A 17,662-nucleotide genomic window follows, 5' to 3' on the forward strand; every position below is an offset into this window, starting at 1 on the left:
TTCCTCTCCCCCCCCCCCAGTTCATGCTTCACTGAATTCCCATTGGGACTCCTCGATTAGAAAGGGAGTAGCTGGGACAAGGAGTATGCTGGCTTCCCATTGCAAATAATGACAATGCGCAACATGGTATACATGCTCATGCATGCGCACTAAGGTGGAGTTAGAGAGGGAAACTCCATTGGCTTCCATGGTGACCTTAAAGACATTCATTCCCAGCAGATCTTTCATATATTGTCTATCATTTTGTGATGAATTATCTCTACCATCATCTCTATCTTCAGAGCACAAAAACAGCATCAGAACCTCCGCTCGCTCCCCCCGTTTCAGAGGAAGAGGACGAAGAGGACGAAGAAGAGGACGATGACAATGAACCACCACCTGTCATTGCCCCACGCCCAGAACATACAAAATCAGTAGGTTGCAAACAGTGGAAGTGATGGCTGACCAGTGGTTGTGAGCTGGGTTATGCTGTGGTTCTGCAGGAAAGCCCAAAAAGCATGGAACGTCCTATGGAATCTAGAATGTATGTTCCTGAGAATGCATTTCAAATCCTTATGATTGATGAGAGACACAGAGTATGTGTGTGATGCCAGCTGAGAAGCCAGGGAGGGAGCAGAATAAAAATGTCCATGGATTCAAGAGACAATTTCAGTGCTTTGTATAATTCCTCTTTCTTCCCATGCCAACACAACCAGAATAAATGATGCAACACAACACAACGCAGGTCTTCCTTTGGCATCTGTGGGAGGACCTGTTCCAGGACCCTCTGTAGATACAAAATTCTGCGGATAATGAAATCCGCAGGAGAGGCCGTGCCAGCAAACTGGAAGTGCCTTTTGGAAGCGTTTGGGGGGGATTCCAAGGTGCTGGGAGGTCGTACGTGACCTCCCCATGTCTCAGAAGGCCTCCTAGGTGCTTCTGAAAGGTGCCTCTGGGAGGCTGTCTGAGGCCCACCAGACATAGCTTCAGCATCAGTGGATATTCAGATCCACAGATGTCAAGTCTGGGGATAATGACAGACGGTAATGTGTGCAATTCAACCAAGTTTGCATAATTAATTCCAGGCACAGAATTTATCTGTTCTTGGCGCAGAATTTGGTTTGCCTTGAAATCGTATGTTTCATTTCAGTACCCAGCCCACGGCGCAGCCAGTAGATGGAAGAGTCTTTATTAGAACTGGGTGGAAATGTGTTTCAGAAAAAAGCTTCTGGGGTTAGCACTCAGGATGGGAAACTACAGCTGTTGGGCTTTGCTCTGATCTGAGATTTATCACTTAATCCCGAGCTTGTCTGCATTTGTGCCCGAAGATAGAACTGAGTTCTTAGTTCAGGGTGTAACGTGATGTGTAAATTGAAAGGCATAATGGAAGTCTGGAAATCCATTATCTGCCTGTCAAGAGTTTAAATTAAACCTTTAGAGAGAGAAATGGTCTTATGCACTTCGAGAAATGTTATATTTCTCTTCCTCTAAAGGCTTGACAATTAAGTTGTTGCTTTGTGTGTGGCTCATGGAGAACTCGCTCCTCTCCGGCTTCTCAAAATTAACGACCGAACGAGCCTCTTTTCCTTCTTCCGCTCAGATTTATACTCGCTCCGTAATCGAACCTGTCGCTGCGCCCGCTAAAGAACCTACGACCCCCCAGCCGGAAAACTCTAACACAAACACTTTGTACAGGAATACAGATCGGCAACGGAAAAAATCCAAGATGACAGATGAGGAAATCCTAGAGAAATTACGTGAGTTTTCTTGCTCTTATCCACAGACTCTGCTGCTTGATCACTTAGGGTTGTAGAGAGATGAAGTTTGGGAACCCTTGAGAACAATTCAATCAAACTCGGGTCCTTTGGATGCCCATCGATTTCAGCGGGAGACCAAAATACGTGATGGAGTCTGCAGTCCTATACACTCTTTTGTATACCTAAACATGCACTGATGCTTGCTTGCCTTGATGGTCTTAAGTCCACAGGACTAGTTCAGTGTTTCCCAAAATATGGGTCAGGACCCGCCACTAGGTTGCATCCTGATTGATGGAAGGCTGTGAAACTGACAGACTGATAGCTGACCAGGAAAATGTATTGAGCCTTATGGAAAGTGAAACTGAGTTGGCCGGGCATGTGGATAAATGACCATGCCGGAGCCCACTTAGGCTAAGAGGCCAACACAGCACCAACAGAATGGTCCTGATCTGATGAACGCAGGCCCCCAAAGAACACTCGAAAAGGAAGTCACCCCTCTTCAAGCTGACAAGGAAAATGTATTGAGTCCTAGTGAATGTGAACTAAGGACACAATCCTAACCAACTTTCCAGCACCGAGGTAAGAGCAACACAGCTCCGAAGTAAGGGAACAAACATTCCCTTATCTTGAGAAGGTTTCCATGACTGCCTGCCAATTGCAGGATGTATCACAGGATTGGCACAGCTCTGTCAGTGCTGGAAAGTTGGTTAGGATTTGGGCCTAAGTCACATTTGTGCATTTATTTGAAAGTCGAGCCCCAGCTCTTTTTGAAGACCGGGCAAACACAAGGCTACCAGCACGACCAGTAATGTCCCGATCTGATGAACGTGGAGCTGAGCAAAAGCTCCAGAAAGCACCCCCCCCCCACCATAGTAAAAAGAATAAAAACAGAGGCTTGGTTGGCTGGTAAAGTGAAAACTTATTTTTAAGTTCTCGTAAAGCCAGGTGGGTGCCGACAAAGCGTCATTTTAAAAAGCGGATCCCGATTATAAAAAGTTTGGGAACCACTGGACTAGATCTTCAGCCAAGATCTGAATCTGAGAGCCAGATCCTTCTGGCGCTCTCATTCTGAACCGTAGCATCCACCCCCATTGAAACCAAACATTGTAGGCAACTTTTGATAGGAGATCTTTAGTCTCAGTCCTGGCACCAGGAGCTGAAATGTTTATGGTCCAATATCGTCAATGACACCCAACTGTATGTGGCTCCAGAATGGCAGAACCAACCCTTCCCTGCTCTGTTGATTGCTACTTTATTGTCCTCTCCCTCTTTCCTTCTTGAGAATGTGATATACACACCGCTGAAGTGTCCGAGGAGTTGGCCTCCAGCAGCTTTTGAGATGGAGATTGAAAACCTATTGGATTTTTAATAAACCGCTTGAAACATAGTCTGTCACATTTTTTTTTTTTTTTTTGCTATGGCCATGGGCTAATTATGGGAAGAATTAGGAATTAATTAAGAACGCACGCTGTTTGAAACCCAGGCGAGCCGCCTTTTGAAACCCAGGAGAGCCACTAAATCAGAATTGATTTAGAAAGAAGTCACGCAGTTTCATTTATTTTTTAGCCCCTTTAATTTGCCTCTGAAATTGGTTACATCAAAATGCCAGTATCCTCAGTACAGCCTGATTTGGCCCACATGCACATCATGTTGTACCAGTTCCCCTGATCTCATCTGATCTTGGAAGCTAAGCAGGGCCAGGCCTGGTTAGTACTTGGATGGGAGACCACCTGGGAATACTGGGTGCTGTAGGCTTATACCATGATCTCGGAAGCTAAGCAGGGTCAGGCCTGGTTAGCACTTGGATGGGAGACCGCCTGGGAATACCGGTTGCTGCAGGCTTATACCATGATCTCGAAGGTAAGCAGGGTCAGGCCTGGTTAGTACTTGGATGGGAGACCACCTGGGAATACTGGGTGCTGTAGGCTTATACCATAGTCTTTCGAGACTGAAGGTTGCCAACCAACTCAGCATGTCTATTGCAACTTGGGTTGACTGACTTGGCTTGGACGAATGACTGGCTCATTCATTCATATTTTATACTGCCCTTGCTCCAAGGAGCTCAGGGTGGTGTGCATAGTTGCTTCCCTCCTTTTATCCTCACAACAGCCTTGTAAGGTAGGTGAGGCTGAGAAATAGTGACAGACCCAAGATCACCCAGGAAGCTTTGTGGCGGACCAGGGATTTGAAGCTGGATTTTCCAGATCTAAATCCAGCTCCTGAATCACTGGCTGAAGATATCAAGATATATAATATAATCCTGTTAAGTGGCACTTAAGAAAGTGAGTAAAAGTAAAAAGAAAGTGCTAAAAAGTTATACTTTCCCCTTCTCTTTGTTGTTTGCCTTGGATCTGGCTTCTCATTCTGGGTACAGAGCCATGGACATTGGTGGTGCTGTAGTTATTATTATTATTATTATTATTATTATTATTATTATTATTATTATTATTAGTGGTAGTGGTAGTGGTAGTGGTAGTGGTAAGCAACTATAATAGGGCCAAATCTGTCATTATGGTGACAGATCTCTGTGTTAAAACTGGTGTTGGCGGGGCAGATTTCAAGAGCAGATTCTGAACCCCTTTTGCCTGCATTCCCCACCCCCAATTGCTTTGCCCCAACTAGTATTATCTCAGTGGGATTCCAAAGTCAGAAATAAACCCCCACCAGAAAGAAAATGACTGGGAGCAGAGAAATGTACCTGGATTTTGGAGATCCATCTCACCAGGATTTGGTGGGAAAGAACAGATCTGGGCTCAAGAGAACGACCAGTGGGAGAGATGAAGCCAGGCTTGGTCTCCTAATAGTCTTTTGTATACTTCTGGTTGCCATAGGATGTACTACGTAGTTTCAGCAAACGATGCCAGAATATGAGTTTAGGCACTTGTCTCTTTAAGTTTAGGATTGCATACGTACAACTTACAAATCAGTAAAACAAGGAATGCTTTGGTAATATGGTTCATTTATTCTGCTGCCTTAGGGCTATATTGTGGATTGATTTCTTGGCAACTTTCTCCTCTCCAAAGGACTTTATCCAATGTGTCTCACTGGAAGGATTCGCCAACAGATGGCAGCATCCTACATATGATGTGGTCTGCATAGGGAACTGCTCCTTCCTTCCCAGGAGCAGAAATGAATTTGCTCCCCAAAACTCTTCCCAAAATGATCCTTTTCCCATTCTGATGACAAATGTTCTCTAGTTACTCGACTAGGTAGTGTCTGTTTTGACAGTCCATTTTGTTTGGTTTCAGTATTTGATATCAGACTGTTTGATATTTGATATCGAGAGCTGACATCTAACCTTAGATTACTGTTGTTTTCCATACAACAAACCTTTATTAGGCATATACTACTGTTGTTTTCCTATATCCGACCTTCAGAATTGGCTTTCTGCCTCAACTTGAGAGCCAAAGATGTGGGTGGGAAGGTGCCAGACTTACCGCTGGCTTCCCAGAAGCGCCCTACTGCGTTTGCTACCAAAAAGCACTTTCCGGCACATTCACAGCAAATACCGCTGGCAAAATGCTCGTTCTTATCAGAGCTAAAACCCAATAGGATTGGGATGTTAGTTACATACTGCCTGCCCTAAAAACCCTTTGTACAGGTCAGTCCTCCATATCCGTGGATTAGGGACATGCAGATTTGACCCAACAGAGGTTCCAATCTACATCACGAGGGTCTTCTGGTCATTTCCAGGAGGTGGTCTGAGGCCCAGGGAGGCTGCATGCAGCCTCACCAAGTCTCAGAAGTCCTCTGGAAAGGCTTGGTGAGACCGCACGCTGCCTTCCTAGGCCTCAGACCGCCTTCTGGACCAGCGGATTCCATTATCCACAGGTTTCAGTATCTGTGAGGGGATCCAGGAATGGATCCCTCCATGGTCACTGAGGTCCAACTGTTTCTGTCTGTGGCAGATAAGTAATGGGTAGGCGAGCTGTCTTTCAAGGAAGTTTATTCTCCATGACTGATCTTTTCATTACGAAAACCCCTATAACCTTCCTAAAGCCAGAGCTACCTCAACTACAGCTTCACTACTGTTGGCATATCATGACTAACACTACTGAGGCATTGTTATGGGATCACCTTTTAAGATAGTTTTTTTTTTTCATTTTGAAAAATGCCAGCCTAGATACCAGCAAGAGACAGCCGCAAGTCTGAAATATCTCAGCGTTGAGTTCACACTGAAAGTGCAAGGTTGAAATTTCTGATTCAGAATTTGAGTGGTGAAATGGGAACATCTGGTAATTTGGGAATATTTGGTTCTAGTCTTTTTTACAACACGTGGAGCGCTTCCTAATTCCTCCATATTTCATCCTTCTCCTCCAAATGGACCACAGACAATCGCATGATCTCCAGCCAATCACGTTCTCCCCTTTTGTATTCTTGGGCATCATCCTGGCAACGTCTCCCGTTTTAAAGTGTCTTCCTTGCTTCTTCCAGGGAGCATCGTGAGTGTCGGAGACCCGAAGAAGAAATATACACGGTTTGAAAAAATTGGCCAAGGGTACGTACTGCCAGGAGACAGGGCCTTGAGGGCCAAACTCCTCAAACATCAAGCTCGTCACTGGCTGGGCCAGAGAGTTGTCAATGTGCATCCCAGTTTACAGGAAAGACAGCTTAGAGAGCGGATTGGTGTTTGGCAATGTTCGGCGCATGAAAATGGTATATCTGAGCTGCCCCAGGACAGGACTGAAGCAGCTGGAGCTTTCAACCTCTTTTAATAAGGCTGAAAATTAGTGGAAGAGAGTGAACAGCAGGGAAGGCTGTTTAGCATACAGAGAGGGTCAAATAGTCACCTATGGGTGTTGCATATTGTTGGGAAGCATTAAGCATTGATCAGAAGACCCTTGGCGGTCTTGGCAAAGATGTCTCTGCGGTGTCTTGCATCTGGTGTGCACTTTAAGAAGCTCAGCATTCTGGAAGTGGGGGGGCACTAATTACATAATCACATCACCTCTGACCTTATGGGTTTTCCCATTGGTTTAAATGTGAACCACCTCTGGACCATTGGTTTAAATGTGAACCACCTCTGTTTAGTGGTCTTCAGCCTTTTCCGGGTCCAGTTGCTTCGTGTTCTTGCTGGTGAGCAGTGAAGACACATTTGACGGCAAGAGTGCTGGGTCTTGCCCAGCTGTACTTGGAGAGAGCAGGGATTGAACTGGGAAGCTTCGGGATGCGGAGCAAGTGCTCTTTCAGAGTTACAGCTCCATCCTCATTTAGTTGATGTACAGATTGGGCTTCTGAAGAGCAGAGGTCACCAATTGCCCCATGAATCTTCATGGGTAAAAATGTCACAAGATCCAGCAAGGCTGCTGAATCATTTCTGCAGAATGGCAGCCTTAAAGCAGGTTTGTGCTTTCCATTGAGATGATGCCCTCTCACTGCCCCACAGTTTCATCTCTGCTGTGCAAATGCCCCAGTATGCATTTTGTACATATCATCATCAGAAAGGCAGTTTTTAAAATGTAACCTTAAATTGTATTACAAATATATATAGAGAGGTTGAATCTCCCTTATCCGGAATGCTTGGAACCAGAAGTGTTCCAGATTTTTTTCTGGATTTTGGAATATTTGCATGAACATATTAAGATATCTTGGGGATGAGACCCAAGTCTAAACATGGAATTCATTTATATTTCATATATACCTTATGCACATAGCCTGAAGGTGACGTTATACAATATTTTAAATAATTTTGTGTATGAAACACAGTCTGGGTACATTGAACCATGATCTCTTGTCATGTTGGTGCTCAAAAATGCTCAAGTTTTTGGAATTCCAGATAAGGGATAATCAACCTATATACTAGTTAATAGCAAAAAGGGCAACTAACTTTAATCTGAATATAAAAATATTGTCAATCTAATAATAATATTGCAGTAAAGATGAACATCCAGGATATTAGAAGATAAAACTATCCCCCCCCCCTCAAAGGAAAACTGTTTGAAACACATTTTCTTTTGTTTCATAAATCACTCTTCGGTGTATTCAGACTTCCCAACAGCTCAATGTTTCAATCCAACAAATCAAGTTCTATAATTCCTTTCCCAGGAACTGAAAGTGTTATCTATCCATCACATTGAAGATCTCAGCTCTTCCTCTGTTCCATTTGCCAGTGAGACATCTGCCAACTTCAAACCAGCACCTTCTGGGGTTTGGAGTAGCTCTTCCGCCCCTTGAGCAGAGGGGTGTCGCTGTATGTCTTCCAGTTAGATAAGAGGATGGGGAAGCTTTGAACAGTCCTGTCTGCCTGGATGTCCTGTTGCGCAGTCTTCTGGGATACTGGGCACCAGGCGCGACTGCCCAGAGCATCCCTGACACACACACACACACACACACACACACACACACACACACACACACACCCGCAATCTAACTGTAAGTCAGGGGGCAGTGCTTCAGGACAGTAAGCTCCAGTCCAGACACAGGGCGGTTTTTCATTGCTAGTTTGGCGACCGCTGATTTTACATAATGGCTGCTTTACCAGCTCTCCCAATGGTCATTCTCCTACTATTTAATGGATAGATTCCCTTTCCTCTCCCAAATCAAGGGCGAGTAGTATAGCTGCACCTAGGAATAGAGCATTGCTTGAGTTTAATGGTTATGCCTGTTCAGGTTATTTGTTTTATTTTTTATTTTATTTTTTTGCACCCTTCTTCGGTCTTAGTTGCCACTTTTTCTCCCCTTAGGGCATCGGGTACAGTTTACACAGCAATAGACATTGCTACAGGCCAAGAGGTAAGTTGTTGGCAAACTTCAGTCTCGAAAGACTCTGGTATTGCGCTATGAAAGGTGGTTCTGGAAGAGCGTCTAGTGTGGCTGAAAAGGCCGATTCGGGAGTGACAATCCCTTCCACACTGGGAGCAAGTGCAGTCTGTCCCTGGTCTGTCTCCCTGGCTGTGGGCCTTCCTTCTTTGCCTCTTAGCCTCAGACTGTTGGCCTGAGGTAAGAGGTAAGTGCAGTATCTTTAAAAAGAAATTCGGGTATTTTTAAAAAGGAATTCTCTGGGGAGAAGGTGTGGCAGGGGAAGGGAGCGGGGTGGAATGGGGCAGGACTGGCAGATCTTGAGCCCAATTTTGGGCTGCATGGCCCGACACAGGACTCTTTGATTCTGTGCTGGCTCCACAGCCAGTAAAGAATCAAGCAGCCCCATTACGGGGCTACTTCCCTTACTTGGGAAGGGGACAAAAGTCCCCTTCTGAGAAGGTGGCAGTGGCTGTCTGGGGCACGCAGGATACTGCAGCAGTCATGTTTGGCGCCGTGGCAGCCCCGCGCTCTGGGCAGCTCAGGATTGGGCTGTCAGTCAAGAAACCAGATCGAATTCTGTCTGTGCCTAGGAGTGAGTTACTGCCCTGTACTTTCCTATTGGGTGGGATAGATTTATTATTATTTTTTAAAGATGTAACTCAGAAAAGAAGTAATAGTAGGGGATTCATTAGCACTGTCTTGCCATGACTTCGGTCTGAATAATTATTGTAGTAGCTGTTGCAGAAGCCATTATGGAGGTGACAGCCCCTGGTGTGCTAGTGTGATGACCCATTGGGCCAACAGCACTTGTTATGACCCTGCACCTCTGATGTGACCCACCCTCAGTGCTCAGTGACCACCTTTAAGGGTTGGGTGGTCTCATCTTGGAGGTTCCAGAGATGTTAATAATTCTTTACATTTGGACAAAACCTTTGCTTTTCAAAGTTTGCTGTAAATATGAATCAAAGAAGAATCCATGTTAAAGACCTGGGATTTATATTTAGCCGACACGGAGGTTGGTCGACCTTAATCATTAAAATGAAGAAAAATCAAACTGAAGGTCAAAGGCCTATCCTATTATGGGTTGCTGGTGTCAAACTACACGCCATTCTGCTCATCGACCGAAGTCTGACCCATGCAGTGATTGGTCAGAGTAGAAAATAAGGGAGGCCTTTGAACTTCCCCTGGTTGTGCTAATTTTGTGTTGTCACCTTAATGTTCATGCCTTCTTCACAATTATGGAGAAGTCCTCTATAAAGGTCAGGATTTTCAAGCTGGGTAAGAAAGGAAGGTTAAGATACAATCCAGACTCATTAACATCTTGCAGCCCAATCTGAACTTTTGCTGGTGCAGTGGGGTCACGTGGCCTCTGTTGTATCCAGCACAGGTAAGGAGGAGGCTGGAGGTCTACTCCAGATCAGGAGATATTTCTCCCCTTACCACATGTTAAGCCCCAGCCTGCTCAATTGGTGCTCAGATCAGCACCAGCTATTTAGCTGGTGCAAGTGCAACAAGCTCCATGGAGGGCTTCCAGACCCTGGAGGAAGGACAGGACATGCCAGAGGCCTCCTTTGCTTATCCTGCCCCCCTCCGTGGTCACCCCACACCCTGCTACACCCTGCGCTGTTTGACACAGCGCTCATCTCTGCCACAGGTTGGGATGCAGCGTCACCGTGATGACGATTTTTTTAACAGTTGGGTGTCACGGAACTGTCTTTTCAGGTGGCGATAAAACAAATGAATCTCCAGCAACAACCCAAAAAGGAATTAATAATCAATGAAATCCTGGTTATGAGGGAAAATAAGAATCCCAACATTGTCAATTATTTAGATAGGTAAGTCGGAAGAGTGACCTGGGATGATTTGGGCAAAAAGTGATAAATAAATGCCAAGATGGGATGGCCCTCTTTAATCTTGGGGGGACGGAGCATGGGCATGCATGAGCTGACCCCCCCCCCCCATGCAGAAGTTTCAGTATTCTGGGCACCTACACATGAACATAAGAACATAAGAACAGCCCCACTGGATCAGGCCATAGGCCCATCTAGCCCAACCTCTTGTATCTCACAGCGGCCCACCAAATGCCCCAGGGAGCACACAAGACAACAAGAGACCTCATCCTGGTGCCCTCCCTTGCATCTGGCATTCTGACATAGCCCGTTTCTAAAATCAGGAGGTTGCACATACACATCATCGCTTGTAACCCGCAATGGATTTTTCCTCCAGAAACTTGTCCAATCCCCTTTTAAAGGCATCCAGGCCAGACGCCATCACCACATCCTGTGGCAAGGAGTTCCACAGATCCACCACACGCTGAGTAAAGAAATATTTTCTTCAGTCTGACCTAACCCTCCCAACACTCAATTTGAGCGGATGTCCCCTGGTTCTGGTGTTATGTGAGAGTGTAAAGAGCATCTCCCTATCCACTCTGTCCTTCCCATGCATAATTTTGTATGTCTCAATCATGTCCCCCCTCAGGCGCCTCTTTTCTAGGCTGAAGAGGCCCAAACGCCGTAGCCTTTCCTCATAAGGAAGGTGCCCCAGCCCCGTAATCATCTTAGTCGCTCTCTTTTGCACCTTTTCCATTTCCACTATGTCTTTTTTGAGATGCGGCGACCAGAACTGGACAGATGGTAGCTTGTCTAAAGCTCCCCCCAGTGCATAGAAGGTTGGTTCAAATGAATTGTCCCTTGTACATTTGGGTGACAATGAACTAGCCGATGAGGAGGGGAGGGGATGCACCAGAGTTGGACCATTACTAACTTTTTTTTAAACTTTATTGTTGCAGTTACCTTGTGGGTGATGAACTTTGGGTCGTAATGGAATACTTAGCGGGGGGCTCATTGACTGATGTTGTGACCGAAACGTGCATGGACGAAGGGCAGATAGCAGCTGTCTGTAGGGAGGTAAGAGATTCCACACTGCATGGAAGTCTTGAAGCCTGCAAACTCAGAGGAATGTTCTGCTTCCATGTGGTCTTGTGACTTGGGTTGTACTTCCTGTATAGCGGTTGGAGGGTGGGGGGGGAACTTTTAAAAATGTATGTAAAAGTAGCTCTTCTTCTGTATTTGGAGGTAATCTCCTTGAATACAGGTGTGCCCCGGTATCTGTGGAGGTTGTTCCAGAATCCTCCGCAGATGTCTGAATCTGTGGATAACTGGGATGTCCCCTGCTATCCATGGATCCACAAACACCTCATCTCAAGAGGCTCTTCTGAGCCCCACAGAGGCCGCACACATCTACCCGCAGCCTCTGCGGGCCTCAGAATGACCAAAAAGAAGTCACTTTTGTTTATTCCGTAAAACCAGAACCGGCATTTTTATGCCTTTGAAAGACATTATGAGGGTTTGGGGAAGACCCGGAAGAAGGGGGCCCTCCTGGATCCACAGTTAAGTGAAACTGAGGATACGGGATCTGTGAATATGGGGCTTCCCTGTATTAACCAAATGTACCATATGACGGAGAAAAATAGCTTGTCACTGGATCTTTGTGTTTGATAAAACTGGATCCCAGATTCAAGATCATTGATGGGAATAGTGTTATATGTAAATTCTTGCTGCCGACTTTCATGTTAATGTATGTAGATCAGGGGGTGGAGCCTGCTGCCATATTACTTCTGCTTATATAGGTTCACTCACCCTGGCTATGTTGCAAGATGAGGGCTTCAGTCAGATGAAGGGGTGACAGATTGGTGGGTTGCCACTTCAGAGGTGTGTGTAGGTGTGAGAAGGTTCACCACAATCTTTCAGATAAAATAAAAACATTTGTTACTCCTCCCTTTTTTTAAATGCTTCATCCTCTCCAAAGATACAGCAGCTCCAAAGGAATGATCACATGTCACTGGAGACCCAAGGGAAGGACCCCCTTACCTACCCAAAGCTTACCTTAAATAGTGCCCCAGGAAAATTGTAAAATGAATGTGATTCCATTGAGAAACTTAACAACAGAGGAGCAAGTTGGGCAGGGAGGAAGCAGCTTGTTCACTTCCCAGTATAAATACCCATTACTCACAGTCCATCTGGAACTGAAAACATTCTGGGCTGCTTCACTTCCACTCCTCCCTGCTCAATGCATTCAGTCTGTTGCTCTTTCTTTGAACTGTGCTCTTCAAAAACAAACTCCAAAACTTATTCTTTCTTTTGTAACTCCCCAGTGCCTGCAAGCTCTGGATTTCTTGCACTCAAACCAAGTGATCCACAGAGATATCAAGAGCGACAATATTCTTCTCGGGATGGACGGATCCGTCAAACTCAGTAGGTGTTCTCTGTTCCGTTTCCATCACTGAAACCGTTTGTTGTTTCCCACAGTCCCCAAGACTGTCCTTGAGATGCTGACAGATGACCAACCCAGTTTCAAACCCTCGCTCAGCCATGAAGCTCACTGGACAGCTTTGAGCCAGTGAACTCAATCTAAATCATTGCACAGGGCTGTTCGGGGGCTAAACCAGGGAAAATTAAGGGTTGGGTCTTGGTATCCTTGGGGGATCCATTCCCAAACTTTCCGTGGATACCAAATCTGTAGATATCGAGATCCACAGGAGGGCCTTCAGAAGACCTCCATACGCAACCAGAGAAGTCTTCTGGTTGCATCCAGAGGTGTTCTGAGGCCTGTGGAAGCCTCTGCAGGTACCTAAAAGCCTGATGAACAAACCAGAAGTGGCTTTTCCCTGGTATTCATGGCATCCGTGGTGAATCAAATCCTTGGAAGCCGGATTCACGAATACCAGGGGTACACCGTATGTGCGCTGTGTGCTTCTTGGCTGAAGGGCAAGAAAACAATGCAATAGATACATTTGAAAACATCCCTCTTTCTCATCCCATATCAGGAGAGAGTGATGGTATCTCACCTCTTCACCCCACAAAAATGAGAAGCGATTTCTTTCCTCCGCCTCCTCCTCCCTAGATTGGAAATGGAAGGGGGGATAGAGAGGTAGAGGAAACGTGGAAAGGAGGAGAGTACGAGGAACAGAGGCTGTCACAGCATCTGGGAAGGGGGCAACATTTGGCCTGCCACATCCGGTGTGAAGGGGGCCCTGATTATAGTATTAGAATTCATTAAGGTCCTTTTGAATGTTAAGCCTTTCCTCTTCACGGCAAAGGTTGCTGTCTCTTGCCATTATCTTCTGTGGCTTAGGCCCTGCTCATCTCTCCTTTCTCCACCAACTGCCTTTGCGTTCTTCTTCCCTACAGCTGATTTTGGCTTCTGTGCTCAGATCACCCCTGAACAGAGTAAACGAAGCACTATGGTTGGGACGCCCTACTGGATGGCACCCGAAGTGGTGACCAGGAAAGCGTATGGCCCCAAAGTGGACATCTGGTCTCTAGGGATCATGGCGATAGAAATGGTGGAAGGAGAACCTCCGTATCTTAATGAAAATCCTCTCAGGGTAAGAAGGCCAATACTCTGATGCTCTCCTTTTTGTGACAGGTGGACTGCGCATTAGATAAGCATCTGTTATTGGACAGGGACATCTGCATTAGGGGTTAGAGCAGGGGTGTCCAAAGTTTTTGGCAGGAGGGCCACATAGTCTCTCAGACACTGTGTTGGGGGCTGGGGAAAAAAAGAATTAATTTACATTTAAAATTTGAATAAATTTACATAAATGAATATATTAAAGATGAACTTATATGAATGAATGAAGGTCTAGAAATAGCTCAAAGCCTATAAAAGGCCTTGCACAAAACAAGGCTGGCCTTTCCTTTGCTGTCGCTACTGCATCACAGACGTGAAACAGCAAACAGTGGAGGGAGCCCTCATCCCACAGCTCACGTGGGAGGTCATACAGTCACCCTCATGCTGAGAGCAGTTGCATTGGGCCAGTGTGGGCTCCAACAAATCTCCAGAGGGCCAGAGGCTCATTAGAGACTGGGGGCTCCCTGAGGGCTGCATTTAGTGGCCTTGAGGGCCGCAAGTGGCCCCAGGGCCGGGGTTTGGGCACCCCTGGGTTAGAGGATTGCCTCGGTTTCTCTCTATTGCTGTTCTGACCTCCCAATGTCCTCTGCATTCTCCTTCCCTTAAATTCCAGGAAGAATTTTGAATTTTGGAATGCTGCTCAGGGATTTTCTGTAAGCACCTTGGCAACGGTAATCAAAAATAAACCCCCTCGTCGTTTTTAGCCCTGCAGAAAATTGGGGCGTTTAATTTTAGGAAATGGTTATCAAAAACTAGACGGTGACGTTTTGTAGTAGGTTGTGGAACCAAAAGAAGTGTCGGTGAGAAGAAGCTGGAGAAGTTCCTTCAAGAAACCGCTTCACCTCTCCTGTTGGTTCCTTCCCTTTTTAGGCCTTGTATTTGATAGCTACAAATGGGACGCCGGAACTTCAGAATCCTGAGAGGCTGTCTGCTGTTTTCCGGGACTTTCTGAACCGTTGTCTTGAGATGGACGTGGACAGACGGGGGTCTGCTAAGGAGCTGTTGCAGGTAAGGCGGCCAGGGCTGTAGGAGGGAGTACCTCCTGGCATGCCCCCCTTGAAGAAGTGCAATAATTTGGGATGGGTGGGCACACCCATCGGGTGGGGCTTCCCACTATCAATGTTGCCTTTCCTCTGGAAGGCAGTGCGGACATGGAAATGTCCCATGTCACTTCCGCTCCTTCTGCATGCACCACTCACAGTGTATATGTTTCTGGCATTGTGTGAAACTATGGTTCAGTGGGCCTTCCTTATTGACTGGCTTGGCATTGCAGATTTGAATGTCCACAGTTGCCAAGCCTGAAGCTAGAGGGCGTCAGAGGACCTCCTAGACATGACAGGAAGCGGCTTCTGGTCACATCCTAGAGAGGTTCTGGGGTGTGGGGAGGCCACGTGTGGCCTTCCTGGTCCTCAGAAGGCATCCCAGATGCGAATGGAAGACACTTCTGGTTTGTCGACACAAAACGGAAGTGTCTTCCGGTCACACTCAGGAGGTGTCTGAGGAGGCCGGGAGACCACTCTCGACCACCAGAGAGGTGGGTGTAGCCCCCAGGTAAATAACTGTGGCACTGCATGCCGCCCTGGCAGATTTCATTAACTGCAGAATTTGATATCTGTTGTATTATAATCAGTAGGCAAAGTGGGCCGGATCCCAAAGGATCTCCTCTATGGAGAACTCGTGCAAGGAAAGCGCCCTACAGGTAGACCACAGCTGCGATACAAGGACATCTGCCAGAGGGATCTAAAGGCCTTAGGAGTGGACCTCAACAGGTGGGAAACCCTGGCCTCTGAGCGGCCCGCTTGGAGGCAGGCTGTGCAGCATGGCCTTTCCCAGTTTGAAGAGACACTTGGCCAACAGTCTGAGGCAAAGAGGCAAAGAAGGAAGGCCCGTAGCCAGGGAGACAGACCAGGGACAGACTGCACTTGCTCCCGTTGTAGAAGGGATTGTCACTCCCGAATCGGCCTTTTCAGCCACACTAGACGCTGTGTCAGAACAACCATCCAGAGCGTGATACCAGAGTCTTCCGAGACTGAAGGTTGCCAACAGGCAAAGTATATGATCCTAACCCTAACCCTGCCACGTCACACCTCTTCCAACACCCCTATCCACATCTGCCCATCCCCTGGCTTCCAATAGTGACAGGAGTAGCTGGATCTGTTTGGAAGATGAGTCCTGCCACTGTTTGCAACCGCACTTTTAAAATGGTTGTTGTCAATATGCCTCCAGAAGCCATTCTACAACAGTGGCACCATTGTTAAAGACAGCCCAACCCAGTTAGGATTGGAATGTCGGTTGCACTATCCCCATATTGCAGATGGGGAAGACTGAGGCTGAGAAGGACTGAGCCTTGCCTAAGGCTGCCTAGTAAGTTAGTAGAGGCAAGGTTGAAACAGGGGACGTCTTGATTGGCAGCTCATGCTTAAACAGCTCATTGCACCGGCTGCTTGGGCTTTTGATTGCTTGATAGGAGTAGAGGACAATCCTAGGTGGGTTTACACAGAAGAAAGTTTCACCGTGTTCGATCCCAAGAACTGCTGCCAACTGGGTATTACAAAAACCGTATATGTGATGCCAGATCTGTGATGGTCCCTTCACACGTGCACTGATGTTGCAGTTGTCACGGGCAAGCCATGCGCTTACAAATGAGTCTTGTAGATACTTTATGAATCGGTGCCGAGCCCATCGAACTCTCCGAGCGACCCTAAGAAATAGCCCCTGGCCCAAATTCCACAGGGCATCAGTAACCATGTCCGTCTTTCTTTTCCATAGCATCAATTTTTAAAATTGGCCAAGCCGCTCTCCAGCCTGACTCCGTTGATCATTGCAGCAAAGGAGGCGATAAAAAACAGCAGCCGCTAACGCTTTGAGTAGCACACGCCCACTCCTTCGCGGCGGGACTGAGCAAGAACTCTGTGGAACCTCAGACGCTTGCGCTGCGGGAGAGGGTGGGCGATCGACACTGTCACAGTCGAGGGAGGAGGGAGGCAGCCGTCCTCCGCCCCCTCCAGGAACAGGAGCCCATCATGTGTCTTCTTCCCCTGCTCAGATTCCTTTATTTATTTCTAAGGTGAACAGAGGCCGAAAGGCAGAGGCAGGACCACAAGGCTTGTTGCTCTTTTGGCCATTTCCAGGGCACCCAACCAGGACAATCCAAGCAGCTCCCCGTTTCTGCGACTTTTCCGTGTTGGCTTTGGAAGTGAAGCAAAGTCCTCTGGCTTTCCATCTGTTGGGGAGAAACCAAACCGCTTGCTAACTACTTGTCATGGGACGAGGAGGGACACGGTGAAGATTTTGGCTTTATTTAACCAAAAAAAAACAGCAACGATAACAATAAACCAAGGGAAATCACAGCATCCTCTTTTGGGGGGGGGGGGGAGTTATGCCTTGAAATACTGATAGCGTTACATTCCCGGGCAGCCTGATGATGATGATGATGACAACGATGATGATGTCATGAGGGCTGGTGCTTTTGTATCGGTGAGTTTTTCCTCCCCAGACGAAATGAAAATGAAAGGTAGAAACAATATGGTGCCACCTGGGCTTACAGAGCATGAAAAAGATGGTGATTGGCCCAGTCTGGCCCGGTGCCCATTCTCTTCTTCAGAATTCGAAGTCCAGTTAAATTCTGATAATCCAGCACCCAGTATTGGATCTATATGTCAGATACATATGGATGATTGTGGATGATCCAATGTTCAATCCACTCATTGTAATGTTCCAATTTGTGCCTCTTTTAGCATCTTCACAATCTCCCATTTCTGTTTCAATGTCAG

At 46.7% G+C, this 17,662-nt stretch overlaps 1 protein-coding gene across 1 annotated transcript in view; it reads left to right on the top strand.

The window, feature by feature from the left end:
* Positions 1-17,251, top strand: part of PAK3 (p21 (RAC1) activated kinase 3) — a 29,692-nt gene extending 12,441 nt beyond the window's left edge. Inside the window, exons 5-14 of the mRNA XM_066639899.1 lie at positions 282-413; positions 1,580-1,736; positions 6,171-6,234; positions 8,420-8,468; positions 10,200-10,312; positions 11,266-11,383; positions 12,631-12,730; positions 13,667-13,863; positions 14,760-14,897; positions 16,659-17,251. Coding sequence (XP_066495996.1) covers positions 282-413; positions 1,580-1,736; positions 6,171-6,234; positions 8,420-8,468; positions 10,200-10,312; positions 11,266-11,383; positions 12,631-12,730; positions 13,667-13,863; positions 14,760-14,897; positions 16,659-16,748 — 1,158 coding nt within the window. The 3' untranslated portion in view covers positions 16,749-17,251. The remainder of the gene's footprint in view (positions 1-281; positions 414-1,579; positions 1,737-6,170; positions 6,235-8,419; positions 8,469-10,199; positions 10,313-11,265; positions 11,384-12,630; positions 12,731-13,666; positions 13,864-14,759; positions 14,898-16,658) is intronic.
* Positions 17,252-17,662: the final 411 nt, after the last annotated feature.

The sequence above is a fragment of the Tiliqua scincoides genome, chromosome 12, assembly GCF_035046505.1.
Source record: "Tiliqua scincoides isolate rTilSci1 chromosome 12, rTilSci1.hap2, whole genome shotgun sequence".
NCBI classification, from domain to species: domain Eukaryota; kingdom Metazoa; phylum Chordata; class Lepidosauria; order Squamata; family Scincidae; genus Tiliqua; species Tiliqua scincoides.